This window comes from Gastrolobium bilobum, unplaced genomic scaffold (genome assembly GCF_033153095.1).
Source record: "Gastrolobium bilobum isolate Gb01-03AN ecotype WA unplaced genomic scaffold, APGP_CSIRO_Gbil_v1 utg18565, whole genome shotgun sequence".
Classification (NCBI taxonomy): Eukaryota; Viridiplantae; Streptophyta; class Magnoliopsida; order Fabales; family Fabaceae; genus Gastrolobium; species Gastrolobium bilobum.
The window spans coordinates 16,866-37,712 of NW_026895576.1; the positions used below are offsets into that span (position 1 = coordinate 16,866).

At 34.1% G+C, this 20,847-nt stretch overlaps 2 protein-coding genes across 2 annotated transcripts; one reads left to right on the forward strand and one right to left on the reverse strand.

Annotated features, from left to right (window-relative positions):
* The first annotated feature begins 431 nt into the window (after positions 1-431).
* LOC133317459 (sulfate transporter 3.1-like) lies at positions 432-7,510 on the forward strand. Its single transcript, XM_061519330.1, has 8 exons — positions 432-443; positions 565-681; positions 5,823-5,949; positions 6,206-6,492; positions 6,591-6,781; positions 6,891-6,976; positions 7,063-7,139; positions 7,256-7,510. Exons 1-8 carry the CDS (start codon positions 432-434, stop codon positions 7,439-7,441), a joined length of 1,083 nt encoding a protein of 360 aa, XP_061375314.1. The 3' UTR covers positions 7,442-7,510.
* Positions 7,511-9,631: 2,121 nt separating this feature from the next.
* LOC133317449 (serine/threonine-protein kinase Nek4-like) lies at positions 9,632-16,243 on the reverse strand. Its single transcript, XM_061519321.1, has 15 exons — positions 16,139-16,243; positions 15,930-16,051; positions 15,689-15,755; positions 14,960-15,025; positions 14,602-14,648; positions 14,441-14,486; positions 14,243-14,323; positions 14,095-14,137; positions 13,914-13,963; positions 13,756-13,837; positions 13,591-13,640; positions 13,306-13,379; positions 12,630-12,681; positions 10,886-11,350; positions 9,632-10,461 (listed from the first exon to the last, which is right to left on the reverse strand). The coding sequence occupies exons 2-15, from the start codon at positions 16,013-16,015 to the stop codon at positions 9,826-9,828; spliced, it is 1,845 nt and encodes a 614-aa protein (XP_061375305.1). The 5' UTR covers positions 16,016-16,051; positions 16,139-16,243; the 3' UTR covers positions 9,632-9,825.
* Positions 16,244-20,847: the final 4,604 nt, after the last annotated feature.

Genomic DNA, 20,847 nt, shown 5'->3' on the forward strand with positions numbered 1-20,847 from the left:
TTTTTTTAGTTTTGATGAAGCTCCCATGGCGGAACCCAATTTCGAGCCGTCAACCGGCCGAAGGAAGAAGAAAACACTGCAATAGAAGAATCTCAAAAAATCTTAGGGTTAGGGTGAGATTGTGAGAGAGACATCATATTTATATTTTTCACTAAAAAGTCTCACGAAATCCACACCAATATAAAATCCATTAAAATCGCCGGATTTTTGAATACCACGAGATTGTGATTCCATTGTTTAAAATCCTGATTGAATACCAACGAATTTGGACGAATTCTAAAATAATTCTTTAAAATCCTAATTGAATACCACGTGACTTTTTTTCAATCCATTAAAATCCTAATCGAATACCAACAAATTTTTTTGTCCAAAAATAATTCATTAAAATTCTTTGAAATCTCAATCCAATACACTCCCTAAGTCTAAATATTATGTGGGTCAATGTATTTACCTGATTATAAGTTATTATCATATTTCTATTTTTTAAGATATTGTCTTCAGAAAAAGGTGGGGATCTGATGTGGAGTATTGTTTGTGTATTGTAATTTGTACATATATGTTCAGATAGGAGAATTGAAGAAGGGGCTCAATCCACCATCTCTCACAGATTTGGTATTTGTGTCGCCTTATTTGACAACAGCTATCAAAACAGGCCTTGTCGTTGGCATTATAGCACTTGCGGTAAGGGCATCAAACGTCATTTTCTTTATTAGTATATCATATACGCATGCCTAATGTAATGCCATTGACACACGGCAACCCAGTTACGTGGCCCGTGACAACGTACGTAATAGAGACAAATCACAACTCTGAAAAGTCACATCCTTAGCCAAAATAAATTAGACAATGTTAAGCAATAACATTATGGGCATTATTATATATTTGTGGCATTTTATTCTAATCATGTGGTCCTCCCCCTTTGAAAGTGATTTAGATAGTCAAATTTGGTTCATTGTGCCTTTAAAAAAAAAAAAACTTTCAAAAGGCAAAATCACGTAAATTCACGTCTGATCACATGGAGAAAACTTTCTGTACAATAGTTGTATCTACGTTCATATTATAAGGAAAAAAAATTATGGGACTTACAGAAAAATATAAAGTAAAATAAGGGTTAAAATGAAAAAAAAAATTCTTTTTTAATAAAAAGGAGTACCGAATTCAATACTCAATAGTATTGAAATTTTTTTCGATCACATGATAACCTTCTTCAGTCGTCTTGTCTAGTGCTCACAAATTTTTTTAATACTATGAGGGGGTGTTTGGTACAGGAAAAAAAAATTTATCTGAGAATTATGATTACTGGGAATATGATAGAAATGTGAGTTTTCTGGGAATGTTACAAAAAAGTTGTTTGGTAAGATAAAATATTACTGAAAATATTAGACAAAAATTACTGATTCTACATTTGGTTGATGGTGAAATATTAATGGAAAAATATGTTATTTTACAAAAATAACCCCTTAATGATTCTACATTTTTGTCTTAGCAGCTGAGTCAGTTAGGTCTGTGCAATTAGACAAATCAATCTCAACCATGATTGAGTAGTACAAAGCCAAGGAAGACAACCCTACATGTGTGAAGAACATCCTCGACCAAGAAAGGTTAATGGACCGCAAGGAAGAGCTTCATGCCAGTGATACTGAATCTAACATGTCATCATCCACGCAAGGACATTGTGAGAAATTGAGGCGCAAGATTAAAGGGTAGCGGTGAAATGTTCTTGAAGGAACTCAAGGCGACGCAGCTTCAGTGCTATGGAGTGGTTGGACTCGAGTGAGTTGAAAGACCTGTAGACTGTAACATCTCCGTCTCGAGCCGGTTCAATTAACATGCATATGATACAAACAGAAACAGCGGAAGACTTAACTTACGAAAATACGAGCTAATTTTTTCTTTTTCTTTTTAATTCTCATTCGACGTAAACGAAAATCGGACATAGTTTCCTCTATAAATCGGACAACTGGAGATTTTCCAATCCCACTCAGAAGCATTTCCTGATAAACAGTTTATACAACACATCAATCCAGAAGTACCAGTCATGCAAATATAATCAGATACTCATCCATGGGTGCATGCATAACTTGGCTCAGTGCCGCTAATCTAACAGCATGCAATCCAATACATAAACATAACTGAATACTACATCATCATATAACGTGCCTGAATACTCAAATGTAATTGCATCAAACTGACAGACATGTACAAAACCTATACAGGCCATATACAAAATAAAGGAACTAACATCATGATCCACAAAATACTGAAATACTAAATGAAAGCACTATACTCCAAAATAGAAGTAGCCTACAGCTACTCAAAATCCAATACGTCCAAAATCCTCAGCCACGGGTAGCGTCCCTGACTCGAGAGGTCTCACCGGGGATCTGGGCACCTGAAAATATGGCCCCAACGAGGGGTGAGATTACAAATCCCAATAAGCTCCAGGTTTATAGAGAATTCTCCATACCCCTGGCTCACTCCTGCATGAAAGTCAGATACAGAGTATACAAATACAACATATAACAGAACAGAGCATATATCCATATCATATCAGAGATGTGCACCGCCATTCCCAAGGGAGGACCCCAAGCGGAAATCAACGCACGTGTTCCCGAGGGAGGACCCCAAAGCGGACATCCGGGTACTATACAATCAATGGCCAGAGATTGTTACAGAGATCATATTACAGAAGTCATATCAGAGCAAAACATATCATGTTATCAAATAACTCTATATGAATGCATCTATACAAAGCATCTAAATAACAGTCATACAGTTCAACCATAGTTCACTAACCATGGTGGAGTCCTCAAGCAGGAAAAGACTCCTTAAACATAGAGCTTACCTCTTGAAGCTTTACCAATACCCTTACTTGTTGCACAAGTTAATTATATCGCTTCAATAGAATTCCACTCCTTTTCAATCCCTAGGCACACCTAGAGAAGAATCCACAAATACAAATCAATAAAATGCTATCATGCCTAGATTTTCCATAAGGCATACATTTTATCGCTTATCTTCCTTTCTTTATATTTTTGCCAATGCTATGCCAATACACAAGTCTAGACCACCTTATACTCGTTAGCATTCTTTAATTTTTAATCAAATGTTCACTTGAGAATTTTCAACATAATTCATGCCATTTTCTTTAAGAGGCCGTGAACCTACCCTTAAGGGACTCAAGGTATTTTTCAACCCTTTTTCAAGCCATTTCACTTCTTAAATCATCAATTTTATACAACGAATTACAACACATTTTATTAAAATAAAGTGCAACAAATATATCCCTAAGCCACCCTATAGGTCGAATTCTACAAGGACAATAGGCACAAGGGTTCTTTTCTTTTTACTTATTCTTTTCTTCACTTAGTTTAACAACTACACATACATAAATATATATACACCAAGTTCCAATTTAAATTATTTTGGAATATTAAGCCCCTCAAAGACCCACAAGGCCGAAACATAGGGGCAAGTATTCATAGGATTTTTTTCCTCATTTAAGCATCCTTACTAGTTCCTGATTTTTCCACTTATTACAATACCTCACTCCTTCCAAATACATGGATTAAAATTTTGCACATCAACCCCTCTATGTCCTCACATGGCCGAATTATAAAAAGCCACAGCACAAGGAAATTTTTCATTTAATACATGTAAAAATGCTTATTTCACATGCTTATATACCAAATATCAAAAATCCATCATCACATTACCTTTAAACTAATTTATTTCCCACCCAACACATGCTCACAATTTCTATGACTCAAATCATCAAAATAATATCATGAAAATAAAGGTTTCTTACCACTAATCAACTTCCCAAGGCCTAGAGAGCAACCTCCAAGAAAAGCTCCATCAAAAACTCACTTTTTTCCTCCAATGAATAGTAACTCAAAAATGGGGGGAGGAAGAACTCCTCACACACTTAACTATAGCTCAAATTGATAGGTGAAATGGATTCATTGAGTGGTTTCTAATCGATTTCATGTGGTGGGTCTTTGAATTTGGAGGATGGATGATGTAGAAATCAAAGAAAGGAAAACCAAACCCTAAGCCCCCCCTTGTCCAAGTGCAGATCGGTTTTGGAAGAAAGAGAAGAACGGAAAGCTGATGTGAATAGTGATCTTTAAAGTGACAAGGCTTTATAACACATGTGACCTTTTAACGGATATTTTTCTTTCGCGTATTTTCACTTAAACTGACCCGGAACTAACTCAAAGCTACAAACATATTTTTATTTTTCTAAAATCATTTACATTAATTTTTATTTCCTAAGGAACAATATTCATAATTCACAGTATGGTTTCTGCACCGTTTTTGACGAAATGCACTGTGAACCACTAACTGTACTTTATTTATTTTCGAAACTTAACACTTATAAACTTATCATTTTCTTGGGCCTATATTGACTTGCTTGGCATATATTGGACTTTTGTTATTCTTATTTCATCATTTATTTGCTTCTGGGCTTTACAGATTGCTTAAACAGCAGTACAAAATACTCGGTAGAAACATTATTCACAAGATTTTCATGGAAAGTGCCAGACTATACAATTTTTTGTTCTGAACTCATATTTGACGTCAGAATTGTCAAATTATGTCTCTAAAATCATTTTTTAATCATTTAAGCTCTACCGGTTAATTCACAAAATTGCAAATTCTCCGGCAGAACGCACTGTTCATAACATAGTCATGATTACAGTCAAAATACTCGAAATCGCTCACTGAATCTAATTATGATATTTAAATCCTTAAATTAAATCTCTAATTAAGATTTATCATTTAGGGTCATTATACAGACCTCAAAGAATGACTTTATGGGTGCAGCCTGCAGGGTATTTTTGTCTCGTAAGTTTGTTTCATTTTTCCTTTGGTGTGGGATTTATAAAATACCACACTTTCAAAGGTAATTTGAAACAAGAATTTTGTGTGTAAATACGAATACCAGGAAAGAATGATCTCCAGGAAAAAAATTTGGGTAACCTTGTACCAAACACGACAATATAAGATTACCAATGTGACTTTCCAAGCAATCTAAAAAAATCCCTTCTACCAAACACCCCAGTATCGAACTCGGTACTCCGTGTTACTAAAAAGGAAATTTTTCTTTTTATTTTAATCCATGCTTTCCTTTATAATTTTTTTTAAGATCTAAAACTTTTTTTCCTTTTAGCATAGATGTACTTAGCGCAGGAGTACCCAAAGTTTTCTCGTAGTGTCCCAACACTTGTTAACGAGCTTAACTAAGAATAATTTTATTTGAATTAAAATTATAACTTTTAAATCAATAGTAAACATGATCTTATAATTGATATTAAAATTTAAATTACATGTTTGATTCTCAAAAGGCATAAAATTATTACTAAGTGCTTAAAGGAAAATGTTAGTTGTAAGCTAACATTTTATTCTGACATGGTCAAGTGAGTCAGAATCAAAACAATTAGAGACCATGTTATGCTATAACTAGATTAAACCGTAACCCTTCTTGATAAAGGGTTTTAAAAAAGAGCAAAATTCTAACCAAAAAGTTTAGAGCTTGTTGCTCCAACAGCTAAATTCCTCCCCTTTACATTTCATCCCAGTGTCTCTCAAATTTCCAAAAGATAAGCATGTCACCCTTAATTTATTCAAAACTTATGTTGTTAATCATTTTGATCTTCCTTTATCCCTACTTTACATATTTTCCTATTAAATGAAGAGCAAACTTTTAATCTCGGAAATGAATGTCATATGCAATAGACGAAGTACTAGATCTGCTAATCTTGTTAATATAGATGTCAACAAGGTCTTGAGTGTTGATCATTGATGATATTATTCAGGAAGGAATAGCAGTGGGAAGAAGCTTTGCAATGTTTAAAAATTACCATATTGATGGCAACAAAGAGATGATAGCTATTGGGACCATGAACATAGTTGGTTCTTTCACCTCTTGCTACCTCACAACAGGTAAAGGTTTTATTAACTATTAGAATCAAATGTTATGCACCCCATTTGACATGCAAGTAATTCGGTGCTTTGCTCAGCCAGAACATCACCAATTGCTAACAAAAATATATACCCTTTTCTTCTTTTTGCCTTTTGCATGAGCTTTATTTACAGGCTTATTTTCATCCATCAACCACAAGAAAAGTAATCAATCAATTACTTTTTATTTTTCCACATCTGCTAACAAATGTGGTTTAAAAAACCAATATTGTTTCAGGGCCATTTTCGCGTTCAGCCGTGAACTATAATGCTGGATGCAAAACTGCGGTGTCAAACATTGTAATGTCAATTGCAGTCATGTTGACATTGTTATTCCTAACACCCTTGTTCCATTACACTCCCTTGGTGGTGCTATCAGCCATAATTGTATCAGCAATGCTTGGCCTTATAGATTATCAAGCTGCCATCCATCTGTGGAAGGTTGACAAATTTGATTTTGTCGTGTGCATGAGTGCATATATTGGCGTGGTGTTTGGCAGTGTTGAAATCGGTTTAGTCATAGCAGTATGTATCAATGAGCTCCCACTCTGCTAAATTTTATGTTTCTCACTAACTTCTGAGTTTAATATAAAGGTTTATGAAATTAATGTGTTTTCCTGTAGGTTGCAATATCTGTACTTCGGGTACTTTTATTTGTTGCAAGGCCAAGGACACATGTTTTGGGCAACATTCCAAATTCTGTTATATACAGAAATGTTGAGCAATATCCAAATGCAAAACATGTTTCTGGAATCCTAATTCTACAGATTGATGCACCAATTTATTTTGCCAATGCAAGTTATTTGAGAGAAAGGTAAGTTGGTGTAAATTTGGAGTTAGTTATTCTCTTGCATGCAAAAAATTCTGGCCTACAATAGAAGTGGACACTTACCCTAGTTTCAAAACTTGGTTACTGTTCATAGGATCACAAGGTGGATTGATGAAGAGGAAGACAGAATTAAAACTGCAGGGGAGACAAGTTTGCAGTATGTAATAATGGATATGAGTGGTAAGTAATGGGCCTAAGAAATATAGTAATTGATATTTGGTTATTAGAATTTCCAGTCCTAAGTTGCTGTGTAATTTTGTTGGAAGCTGTTGGGAACATTGATACAAGTGGAATAAGCATGCTTGAAGAGGTCAAGAAGATTGCAGACAGAAGAGGACTACAAGTAATTCTTTCTCTCATGTTATCTGTTAATTATGAACCAATATTTTCTTATAGCATTTTCAATTTTAGCATGCTTGATTAGTTTTTTTTATTTTATTTTTTATTTTTTGCATGCAGCTTGTTTTGGTCAATCCTGGAAGCGAGGTGATGAAGAAACTGAACAAATCCAAGGTCCAAGAACATATAGGGCAGAAATGGATCTATCTGACAGTTGAAGAGGCTGTTGGAGCATGCAACTTCATGCTCCATGCTTGCAAACCGAATCCCAAGAAAGACGAATCAGAGGGTTGGAACAATGTCTGAGCCATATATCAAAGCATATTTTAAAGAGCTCACAAAGCTTACTTGTTTTCGTTTCAACCATTACAATATGTGGCAAGAGAGTTTGTGAATCATTCCGCAGATTTTAAGGCATAGGAAAATGAAAGATGCATGGTTCTTGTAATTTCTCAACTTGGTATCCTAAGCTAGAATAGAATCTCCTTCGTTGGCTGCTGAATCATTATGTATCATGCTTGATAATCAATTCAAATGTAAAGTAATTGCCTTGAGAATTGAAAAGTGTTCCTATGGAAACGTCATAGAACTAGAACAAATTAAAGTGGATTACTGATCGCAAGTTCTGAACCTAAAGTTATTACTGGCCAAAAAACAAGTAAAGCTTACATTATTTATTTTTTTGTAGATAAAGCTTACATTATTAGGCTACATGCATATGCATCACCTTATTTTGGGAGGGGACAATGTGGTGCACTTAACAGGAATAGCAATATAGGAAATAAAATGTTCCCAGATAGAATTCATTTATAACCAATAAGCTGATACAGATAAAGTAAAACTCAATTAAAGATTGAGATTGAAATTTGTGACTTATATATATATTTCTCATTTTCAAACCTCTAAAAGTACTATCAAAACATCACAACTAAACTACTGAGCAGAATTAGGTAGTTAGAATTTAGCCGGGAATGAACCAGGAGTAAGAATCCTGTAACTCCTCCTTTTGATTTGAGGAATGTGATGTTGTGTGATGCCAAGGGGGATTACTACCCCCAGACCTTGTTCTTTGTAGTTGTTTGTTTTTGGGGTTAGCCCCTAATGATTAACACAAAAATAAAAAGAAAAGAAAATAGTCCGGAATAAGGGTAGTTTTCGGATAAAAAAATGTAGTAGAACTCGTCACTAATCTAAAAGTCATTATAAATATGCCAAATCATTCCCGTGAGAAGCCCTTTCTTTTCCCCTAATTACAAATTGAACTACGAAAAAGTCCACAGCCTGTTGAGTCTTAATAGTCTCTTGCACCACAATTGTAAAGAAAGTAATAGCCAAAACATGAATCACTCGTCTAAACCAGAGAAAAAAGGAGGAGATTATTCAGAATTAAACATTAAAAGAAATGGCGAAAATTCCATCTCAGCCTCTTCTTATGAGTAAATGAGGCACATGTACAGCAGGATCAAAATATGTAGGGTCTTATTAAAGCATCTATAGAAAGGAAAATTTACAAACAAGAAAGCTAATGTCTCAATTGTCTCCGGTACTTTAAAAGAATTGTGATTTCCCAAACCTATTCAGCGATGATGGAAAGAATTAACTCACATGTCCAATTATTCGCTTTGTGCGCTTAACGATGAAGAGAGGATAAGAGAGGAGATTCTCAAACCTAGAGAGAGATGTACAGATCACAACCCAGGAGATGAGAGAATAAAAATTAAGATTATAAGGAATAATTATGAACCGTTAGATTTAATTCTAATCTAACGATGATAAGATTGGTTATAAGGGTGATAAACTTACCTGGTGGTAAGTATAACCGTTCCCACCTAAAAAACATTAATCCGTAGTATTAATGGATCAAATTCTTTCTACTCCATATAAACCGGTCGAATCATCTATGTTTTTTGCTTTATTTATTTTTATCTTTTGTGAAAAGTTACCTTTGTTTATTCAAATTCATATCATATATATATTTTTTCAACAATAATTCTCTTTTAATATTTTTTTTCCAAGATCATCAGTTATAAATACTAAATATTATTCATATTCATGTTTTCCATTTCAATAATTAATTACATATGTATTCAGTATTTTTCAAGAAATTAAAATTAAAATTCTACATATTTTTTTTTTGGTAATCTAAATTTAACCCGTGCAAGCCCGTGTCTTGCACATTTAAAATGGTAGTTGAATTGAACTTTAATATACCATCAATGTTAAAAATGTTACACTATTATACAGTGATGTATTATCATACAAGTTAGTGAGTTTGACATATTTTATAGATAACTTCATTAAATAATATAATAAAACATCATACTTTTTATTAGAAGTTATAACACATCACTGAATGATACTGTTAGTGCATAGAAATTAAATTTTACAGATATATAATAAATAATAAATGACTGTTTATGTTTCATAATTTTATATAAAATTTTAAAATTACTGATGTTATTTCACAAAAAGAAAATTTGAACTTAGTTTGGACATTCGTGAAAAAGTTATGAACTTCAAACTAGTAGTACAAGCGCTGCGTAGTACAGCTATCTCAGAAAATGCCAATGGTGTCAACTAGAAGTCTAGAACAACTAAGATTAGAAGCTACTCTTCAAATTATAATGTCATAAATAGTACTACATTAATTTACAATGTTGTTAATGATCATAAAAGTGCATCAGAAAACCTTAGGCCACAGTTTCTTTGAAGCTCTTAGTCAACCAAATAGCTGTTTCCCTTGGAGAAACCTTCTCAGGCCCGAATGGCTTCAACAACACCTCAAGCTCTTCAAACCTCTGTTGTTGTAGGAGCCGCGCACTGAACTCGAGCAACCCCTCCAATGCCTCCGCACGTTGCTGGTAAGACGAGGTGTCAAACCTGCGCTGACAAGACTCAGCAGAGGAATGGCTTGAAACAGCAGTCGCCACATGTTCAGAGCATTCATTGGCATATGAAACTGGAGCAACTGGACAGACATCAATACCACTGGTAGGGACACTGGCTTTGTCCACAACCTGGATTGTACACTTGTCCTTTGTGATTAAGCACTCTGCACTCCTTGGGGAATCAGAAGAAGAGCACTGACCTGATGTTGATGAAGTTCCACGGATAGGGAAGAGAGGAACCTCATAAGAGGCCAGAGGGAATTCTGCAATCTTGTCAATTCGCGGTGCATTAACAGAAATATCAGGGGAGTCCACACTTCGAAGACCAACATTGGTTCTATAAGGGGTGGTCGTGGCCATGGATCTTGTAGGCAGTGGAAGGGAGGCTCTGCGGGTTGGTGGGGTAAATTTACCAGCTGGGATAGGAGATGCTGGAAGCTGAAATGATGATAAGCAAACACATAAATCAATACACAGACTAGATTCTTCAGAAACATATATGCTCTCCATGATTCAGGCCAAGAAAACCTCACCCACAAACTGAGTTCTCTTGGAAATTAATATGAAATCATTATGTGATGACATTAGGTATTTGCTAATATAGGACGTATGTACATATTTTCACACATGCATACAAAATGTGTCACACGTGATTCAAAAATTAATGCCATTATATAGGAAAATCCAAACCCAAATTTCCGTTTTAAAATTATATATAATTATGATCTTTAGATGACATAATTCAGGTTGAGTAGTTAATTCAATCTGCTCAGCATGAGTTAAATTATTTTTCTCTTTCCTTATTTCTTGGGCAGTAATCAAGATAAATGGAGCTATTGAGTAGTGTAGAGCTTAAACTTACAAAATTTCGTTTAGAACCAGTATGGACTATCTTTGATGGAATTGTCTGCCTTCTGGGGGTGGCAGATTCCTTAGCTGCTCTCAATCTTGGCATCCTATCAACTGTTGAGAACTTCGTCTCTTTTGACTTGTTAGTATTGCATTCTTCAACAACACAGCCCACAGATAGTTCATAGTATTTCTCTTTTAAACAAGTAGAGAATCCTTGTGCTCTTTGAGTAGAACACAAAGAACCTTGTTCAGTTCCAGAAATACTAGGATTCAATGCCCTGTCGTTGCTGAATGACAACCGTTTATCTCTGTCAGAAAGAGTAGAAACAGATTCTGGCTCTTCAAACCGAGTTCTCCTTCCATAGTTTGAGTCAGACCATCGGAATCGAAAAGTACTTCTTCTGGGACTATTTAGCTTTAGGTGAATTTTAAGAATATAAGGTTGAAGATGTGGATGATTTAGTAACTCTGCAGCCTGCCAAACAAACTGCGCTTAATTTGCGTTGAACAAATCTATCCAAATAATCAAGCAGAATTGCATAAATAAGTTATACAAGGGTGGAAAAAGAACACAGTACAGTTTTCAGCAAACAATTAAATTTACAAATATAGCAGTGCCTTTCATGAAACGTATAAAGGATATTTGGTTAACTTAAAATGTTTAACACTTCAAATTGCAATATAAAAGTCTTGCGGTAATTTATAGAACAGAAGTCAGAATTAAACCGATAATGATGATGATGATAAGAAAAACAAGGGATTAAAAAAATATTTTTCATCAACGCAGGAAGAGATGAAGAGAACAGAAGTAAAGGCTAAAGGCTGACACTACCTTCATAGTTATATGATTACATAATTAACGAAGTTACAGCATCCAAAGATATGGTAAAAATAAAACCAACCAAATGGTCCTATAAGTGGCCTCCTGATATGCATGTTGAGCAAAAGTGTAAAAATACCTTTAGTTCTTGAAATCCCATTTTTTTACGTCACATTACACATTTTCTAGAAGCCAAGTCTCAAGAAAATTGAATATAAAAGAAAATTGCTCATCATAGAATATATGGAGCTCGAAGAGTAATATGGTATAAGAATAGAGCTTGCGAAAGAAACACTAAGGAATCTGTCAAGCAATCAATTCTCCCAAAAGCTTTAGCCATTGGGTAAGGTCACATGAATGGTTTTATTACATCTCTAACACGCTTCCCCGTGCGAACCCTATGAGATTTGTTACGTGAATAGTGTATAGACCCATTTTTTTGGTTTGCCTTGTACTAAAAGTTAACTTGTTTTTATCAGAATACGGGGCGGCAAGGATAGAATTCGAGACAACTTAATCTTAGGCGCCTCTGATACCTTGTCAAATAACCAATTCTCCCAAAAGCTTAAGCATTGGGTGAAGGCACATGAATGATTTTTTTACATCTCTTAATAGAGTCAAAACAAGATTTGCTCCACTACCTTATACCATATAAGATGAAAAGCTAAAAGCCAAAATTATATATATATATATATATATATATATATATATATATTATTTTTATTTTTAAAAAAGAGACCACAAAATCCAAGTCCACATCTAAACTTATTCGGCTGTGATGACATTTGGCTCATATTTATCACTCAAAGACAATCATACGTAAGCCATGTACAGACAATGATATCTGCATACATTTTTTGTATAGACTAGTTTTCATCAATTAATCCACATCTTGATAAATGCAAAAAAAAAAAAACTCAAAAATGAAACGTACACTTGGTCTAAGCTCTGGATTTTTCCGCAACATGCTTTTAACAAGCCCTCGACTGAAAGAAGAAATACATATATCACAATACGTTACACCCATCATGTCATTGAATAAGGTCAATAAAATGAGCAGCAGAAATGATAAATAACTGTACAAAGATTGAGAATGTGAGTCAATAAGATATATCCAAATCTGGAGTGTATCAGGAGTTAAAAAGAAAAAAGATTGCTTGCCACTAAACTAGAGTTATCATTGCAAAATGCATAATGGTAAACTAAATCCCATACTGAATTACATGTCATCTTTCAGTCGTAACAAAAGGGTCATATTAAGTGAATTGAGAGCTGTAGTGTAGACATGCTTTTAAAATGACATAATTCTTAACATAGAACACTTTTTGGATGCAAGAGCACTTAGATTTCCAATCCGCATCAATTTTGAAATCCTATCAGCCAATGGTAAGACAAATTTAATGGTAGGCTTGACAAACTATGAATGCATCGAAGAGTGATCACTGATTTTATCAGTATCTACAATGCATGCATTCCTTCCCCAATAAACCAGGCATTGACATTATTCAAATGCTGTAGGTATAGGTACCAACATAACTGTTATATAAAATGGGGGAAAGACAGATAAAGAGTCTAAAGAACATAAGATTCTTCGGAAATAGAGTACTCACAAAGAACCAGAATACACTGTTGGTAATGGAGCCACTAAAGACTTGTTTATTTTGTTAATCAATGATTGCATATCCTGCTCAAATAGAAGACAACAAAAAAGTCACTGATTTCATGTTGTGTTCTAAAATGAATCACCATGGACATTGATGATGAAACAACATAATATTCGACGTTTCAAATGAATCACTGTACTAAATCCAATTCCCATGCTGAAAAAGTTTTGCAAATAATGTTTTGTTAAAAATAATAAAAAAGATATAACTTTCAACCTTATATTAACTTACAAGAGCTTTAAAAGCTGGCTTATGAGCAGCCATTTCATATACACAGCATCCTGACAAATGTTATAACTGATGTCAATTGCAATTGAAAACATACTGTAAAACAGGTGAAAGGAAAGTATAATTAACCCTAGGTTATGTCATGAGTACAAAATAAATCTATCTTACCCAAAGACCAGATATCTGACTTAGAACCGTAGGGTATATCAGCAAGAAGCTCTGGGCACATATAACTTGGAGTCCCCACTACCTAGGTGTAGAGAAAGAACACACAGTAAGAGATCAAGTAAAAGTGATCAAAAGAATATCTTGGCCATAACACTCACTGAGGAAGCAAGATCATCACATGTCAACATTTTAGCAAGACCAAAGTCACCTGCATCCAAATCCAACATACATAACATAAGGATACGATACTAAAACAAGGCACACTTAGAGATGTTCAGACTCCAAACAAATCCATGAAGTCTAAGAGCAGTGTGACGATAGAATGAAGGAAGCCATTACCTAGACGTATATCTTGATCTTTAGTCAAGAATATATTCGAACACTGAAACCAATGTAGATAAAACATCAATATAAAGTGAGTCCTCGAAGATTTCAGATACCTAGCGACATAACATCTTCAGTTATTGAACTTAGAGAAATCATTCACCTTGACATCACGATGAAGAATATGATTTGCATGCAAGTAATCAAGTGCCATCAGCAATTGGACAAGCCACTTACAAAGCCTCTGCAAGCAAAAGTTGATAGATATTAATTAATTAAGTGCTAAAAAGCTTTCACATAGGAATGAAAATTATTCATTCCGGGTTCAGAAGTAAAAGGAGTTGCTCCAAGGCTGACCAACCTCTTCAGGAAAATGAATACCATTAGCCTTTTTAATAGCTTCAGCCCTGTACAACAAAGAAATTATAGAAGGACTACATAATTCGCAGTTAAAAGATAAAATGTCTTCATAAATGTTCTGTGTTCCTCAAATTCTTGAATTCAATGAGAATAATGACTTACATATCTCCTCCTTCACAATATCCAATGATGATACATACAAAACAACCCTGGAAGTGAAGATACCAGCTTGGCAATTTCAGAATTACAAATTAATTAAGAACTATAAATCCATATGCTGTGTTACAAAGAGTGGTTCCCCCACCAAGATTTTCATTAGTATGATAAAAAATCAGCATTTGTCAAGAAACAAGTGAATAGAAAATCATTAAAATTTTCAAGTCCAGAATAAGTCACTTTTGACAACATAAACCAAAATTTAGACTCATGGAACTCTTAGTAAGTCAAATAAACAACATGACAACAGAACAACAAAAAGCAACAAAATTCAAAAGTTTTGATTAAAAATAAAAAGTCCGACCTTTTCTACCCAGGAATCTTTATACTCTACAATAAATGGATTTTGAACTTTAGAGGTAAGCTCCATCTGCAAAACAAGGAATCAACAAAGCATCTTAGAATCTTTTAGATTAAAAAGACAACATAAGGCAGTGTTTGGATATTCAATGATAGGTGGAATGGAATGAAATTTCCATAAAATTGTTTAGATATTTCATGATAGAATGGAGTGAAGTATCTGTTCCATTATTTGGAAAGTGGACAGAATGGTAAGAGTTATAACTTTTTTATTATTGGTCCTATATAGAGTGGTTCCATCCCATTCCCCCCCAAATTGGGGCAAAGAAAAATATGGGTATTTGATAGAATGGAATAAATGCATTCCATCATCCAGTTCCATTATATCCTATTTCAAACAATCAAAACAATAACAACTAATTTAATTTCATTCTATTCCACTCCATCAATCCAAACATAGCCTAAGTATCCCGTTTCACATTCTAAAACAAAAACCGATAAATAGAAAGAAAAGTATTCTAAATATTACATTGACTAAAATGAATTATAAAACCTGGACTCAAAGATCAATATTAAATTCTCAAGCTGCAAAACATCAACATCAACATGAACAACACCTTTATCCCAAACATAGGTGTATTTATCTAACATACATAATGCACAAGTAAGTAAAATTATTCAAAGAAAGAAGTAAGCCCCCGTTTATGAACTGAGATTCAGTTAGGAGCATTACTTCCTGGCGAGCAGATCTACGGATTCTGTCAGTCTGGCGAGCAAGACGGATCTTCTTGAGGACATACCTAAATACAAAATACAAAATAACAAATACAAAACGATATACGAGCTTATCAGTGAGTATAACTAAACATAACACACGAGTTCATACATATTACTTAAACAATTTAACCTGCAAAGCAAAAAAGATATCTCGAATCACACATTTAATTAAACAAAGAGTTAGGAACGAAGCTCACTTTCTGTTTTCGTGCTTGTGCCTGACCAGCAGAGCAGAAGCAAAGGAACCTTTACCAATCTGTTCTAGAATTTCATACTGCTCCATTTCCACTAAAATCACTTCACTTTTTACCTCACATTCCTGGAAACATTAACGGCATTTAGTAAGTTCCATCACCACGAAATGAAGTATTCACAGGGTTTCATACTAAGACGATTTCACACGTACAAGTTAGTTTTGCATTCATGAAGTGTAAAACCGAATTTGAAGGAAACCTAATCCAAACAAAAAATAGAGAAGAATGTGAATTGATGATTGAAGTGATGTGGAGCGTTAAGCCCTCACAAAAACCCCAACCTTATTACCCGTGCTCTTAATTTATTTCTATTTCCTTGTGCAGTCCTTTTCACCCATGACGCTTTTTAACTTTGAACCCATTCGTGTATCCTATTCATATTTAAATCAATTTCTGCCAATTTTTATCTTTTACCGCTCTTCAACACGGACATTTCATATGGTTCATTGAATTTTAATGACTATTACATAGGTCTTTTTTTCAATTTTTTATATAAATAGATTTTCTCCGTCAAACTATATAAACTATTTTTTATTTTTTATTTTCAAAAGTTTCCAAGTGCTTGGGCCAAGGCCCATATATCATCATCGTATATAAATATTTAATAGCATTATTTTCCTCCGAATCCTAAACCCTACACTGCGCTAACGAGAAAATGGACTCATCACAATCAGAGAAAATCACCCACGTATGTTTAAACTTTAAACCCTAATGTTATCCTTTAGCTACTGTGTTTTTTTTTTTGTTTTTTGGTATAAACTAGCATGCATAAAGGTCCTGAATAACGTCTCTGCATCAATGACATCTTTGACCCACTGTGCTATTGTATTTTTTTTGTTTTTTTGTATAAATTAGCATACATTAAGGTCCTGAATAACGTCTCTGCATCAATGACATCTTTGACCGTTTGACTTGCGGTCTACAATGCACATCAGTGAAAATGATACTGACAAGTTGTATATTGAGTGTTACTGTATATATAGCATATACTCCAATCCCCAGCCATTTACGGTAGTTTAATGAACTTAATTTTGATTAATGTTAGTATTTAGCATGCATAAAGGTCCTGTATAACGTCTCTGCATGAATGACATCTTTGACCGTTTGACTTGCGGTCTACAATGCACGCCAGTGAAAACGATACTGACAAGTTATATAGCATACACACCCGTGCTCTTATTTTATTTCTCTTTCGTTGTTCAGTCTTTTTCACCCATGACAATTTTTGACTTTGAACCATTCCTATATCGTATTCATATTTGTGTCAATTTCTGCCAATTCTTTTCTTCGCTCTTCAACACGAACATTTCATTTCGTTCATTGAATTTTAATGACTATTACATTGGTCTATTTTTCAATTTTTTATATAAACAGATTTTCTTCGTCAAACTATATAAGCTATTTTTTATTTTTTTATTTTAAAAAGTTTCCAAGTGCTTGCGCCAAAGTCCATATATCATCATCGGATATAAATATTTAATAGCATTATTTCCCTCCGATACTGACAAGTTGTATATTGAGTTTTACTGTATATAGCATACACTCCCATCCCCAGCCACTTACGGTAGTTTAGTAAACTTAATTTTGATTAATGTTAGTATTTAGCATGCATAAAGGTTTTGAATAACATCTCTGCATCAATGACAGCTTTGACCTTAATGTTGATCCTTTAGCTACTGTATTTTTTTTTTGTTTTTTCGTATAAATTAGCACACATTAAGGTTATGAATAACATCTCTGCATCAATGACATCTTTGACCTTTTGACTTGCGGTCTACAATGCACGCCAGTGAAAACGATACTGACTAGTTGTATATTGAGTTTTACTGTATATATAGCATACACTCTCATCCCCAGCCACTTACGGTAGTTTAGTGAGCTTAATTTGATTAATGTTAGTATTTAGCATGCATAAAGGTCCTGTATAACGTCTCTGCATGAATGACATCTTTGACCGTTTGACTTGCGGTCTACAATGCACATCAGTGAAAATGATACTGACAAGTTGTATATTGAGTTTTACTGTATATATAGCATATACTCCCATCCCCAGCCACTTACGGTAGTTTAGTAAACTTAATTTTGATTAATGTTAGTATTTAGCATGCATAAAGGTTTTGAATAACATCTCTGCATCAATGACAGCTTTGACCTTAATGTTGATCCTTTAGCTACTGTATTTTTTTTTGTTTTTTCGTATAAATTAGCACACAAGGTTATGAATAACATCTCTGCATCAATGACATCTTTGACCTTTTGACTTGCGGTCTACAATGCACGCCAGTGAAAACGATATTGACTAGTTGTATATTGAGTTTTACTATTTATATAGCATACACTCTCATCCCCAACCACTTACGGTAGTTTAGTGAGCTTAATTTTGATTAATGTTAGTATTTAGCATGCATAAAGGTCCTGTATAACGTCTCTGCATGAATGACATCTTTTACCGTTTGACTTGCGGTCTACAATGCACGCTAGTGAAAACGATACTGACAAGTTGTATAGCATACACACCCGTGCTCTTATTTTATTTCTCTTTCGTTGTTCAGTCTTTTTCACCCATGACAATTTTTAACTTTGAATCATTCCTATATCGTATTCATATTTGTGTCAATTTCTGCCAATTCTTTTCTTCGCTCTTCAACACGGACATTTCATTTCGTTCATTGAATTTTAATGACTATTACATAGGTCTATTTTTCAATTTTTTATATAAACAAATTTTCTCCGTCAAACTATATAAGCTAATTTTTATTTTTTATTTTCACAAGTTTCCAAGTGCTTGGGTCAAAGCCCATATATCATCATCATATATAAATATTTAATAGCATTATTTCCCTCCGAATCCTAAACCCTACACTGTGCTTACGAGAAAATGGACTCATCGCAATCAGAGGAAATCACCTACGTATGTTTAAACTTTAAACCCTAAAGTTGATCCTAGCTACTGTATTTTTGTTTTGTTTTTTGGTATAAATTAGCATGCATAAAGGTCCTGAACAACGTCTCTGCATCAATGACATATTTGACCCACTGTGCTATTGTTTTTTTTTTGGTATAAATTAGCACACATTAAGGTCCTGTATAACATCTCTGCATGAATGACATCTTTGACCGTTTAACTTGCGGTCTACAATGCACGCCAGTGAAAATGATACTGACAAGTTGTATATTGAGTTTTACTGTATATATAGAATACACTCCCATCCCCAGCCATTTACGGTAGTTTAGTGGGCTTAATTTTGATTAAAGTTAGTATTTAGCATGCATAAAGGTCATGTATAACGTCTCTGCATGAATGACATCTTTGACCGTTTGACTTGCTGTCTACAATGCACGCTACTGAAAACGATACTGACAAGTTGTATATTTAGTTTTACTGTATATATATCATACACTAAAATCCCCAGCCATTTACAGTTGTTTAGTGGGCTTAATTTTGATTAATGTTAGTATTTAGCATGCATTAAGGTCCTGTATAACGTCTCTGCATGAATGACATCTTTGACCTTTTGACTTGCGGTCTACAATGCACGCCAGTGAAAACGATACTGACAAGTTGTATATTGAGTTTTACTGTATATATAGCATACACTCCCATCCCCAGCCACTTACGGTAGTTTAGTGGGCATAATTTTGATTAATGTTAGTATTTGGCATGCATAAAGGTTCTGTATAACGTCTCTGCATGAATGACATCTTTTACCGTTTGACTTGCGGTCTACAATCAGTGAAAATGATACTGACAAGTTGTATAGCATGCACACCCGTGCTCTTTTTTTATTTCTCTTTCGTTGTTCAGTCTTTTTCACCCATGACAATTTTTGACTTTGAACAATTCCTATATCGTATTCATATTTGTGTCAATTTCTGTCAATTCTTTTCTTCGCTCTTCAACACGGACATTTCTTTTCGTTCATTGAATTTTAATGACTATTACATAGGTCTATTTTTCAATTTTTTATATAAACAGATTTTCTCCGTCAAACTATATAAGCTATTTTTTATTTTTTATTTTCAAAAGTTTCCAAGTGCTTGGGCCAAAGCCCATATATCATCATCGTATATAAATATTTAATAGCATTATTTCCCTCCAAATCCTAAACCCTACATTGTGCTTACGAGAAAATGGACTCATCGCAATCAGAGGAAATCACCCACGTATGTTTAAACTTTAAACCCTAATGTTGATCCTAGCTACTGTATTTTTTTTTGTTTTTTGGTATAAATTAGCATGAATAAACGTCCTGAACAACGTCTCTGCATCAATGACATATTTGACCCACTGTGCTACTGTTTTTTTTTTTGGTATAAATTAGCACACATTAAGGTCCTGTATAACATCTCTGCATGAATGACATCTTTGACTGTTTGACTTGCGGTCTACAATGCACGCCGGTGAAAATGATACTGACAAGTTGTATATTGAGTTTTACTGTATATATTGCATACACTCCATCCCCAGTCGTTTACGGTAGTTTAGTGGGCTTAATTTTGATTAATGTTAGTATTTGGCATGCATAATGGTCCTGTATAACGTCTCTGCATGAATGACATCTTTTACCGTTTGACTTGCGGTCTACAATGCACGCTAGTGAAAATGATACTGACAAGTTTTATAGCATACACACCCGTGCTCTTTTTTTATTTCTCTTTCGTTTTTCAGTCTTTTTCACCCATCACAATTTTTGACTTTGAACCATTCCTATATCGTATACATATTTGTGTCAATTTTTGCCAATTCTTTTCTTCGCTCTTCAACGCGGAAATTTCATTTCGTTCATTGAATTTTAATGACTATTACATAGGTCTATTTTTCAATTTTTTATATAAAGAGAGTTTTTTCCGTAAAACTATA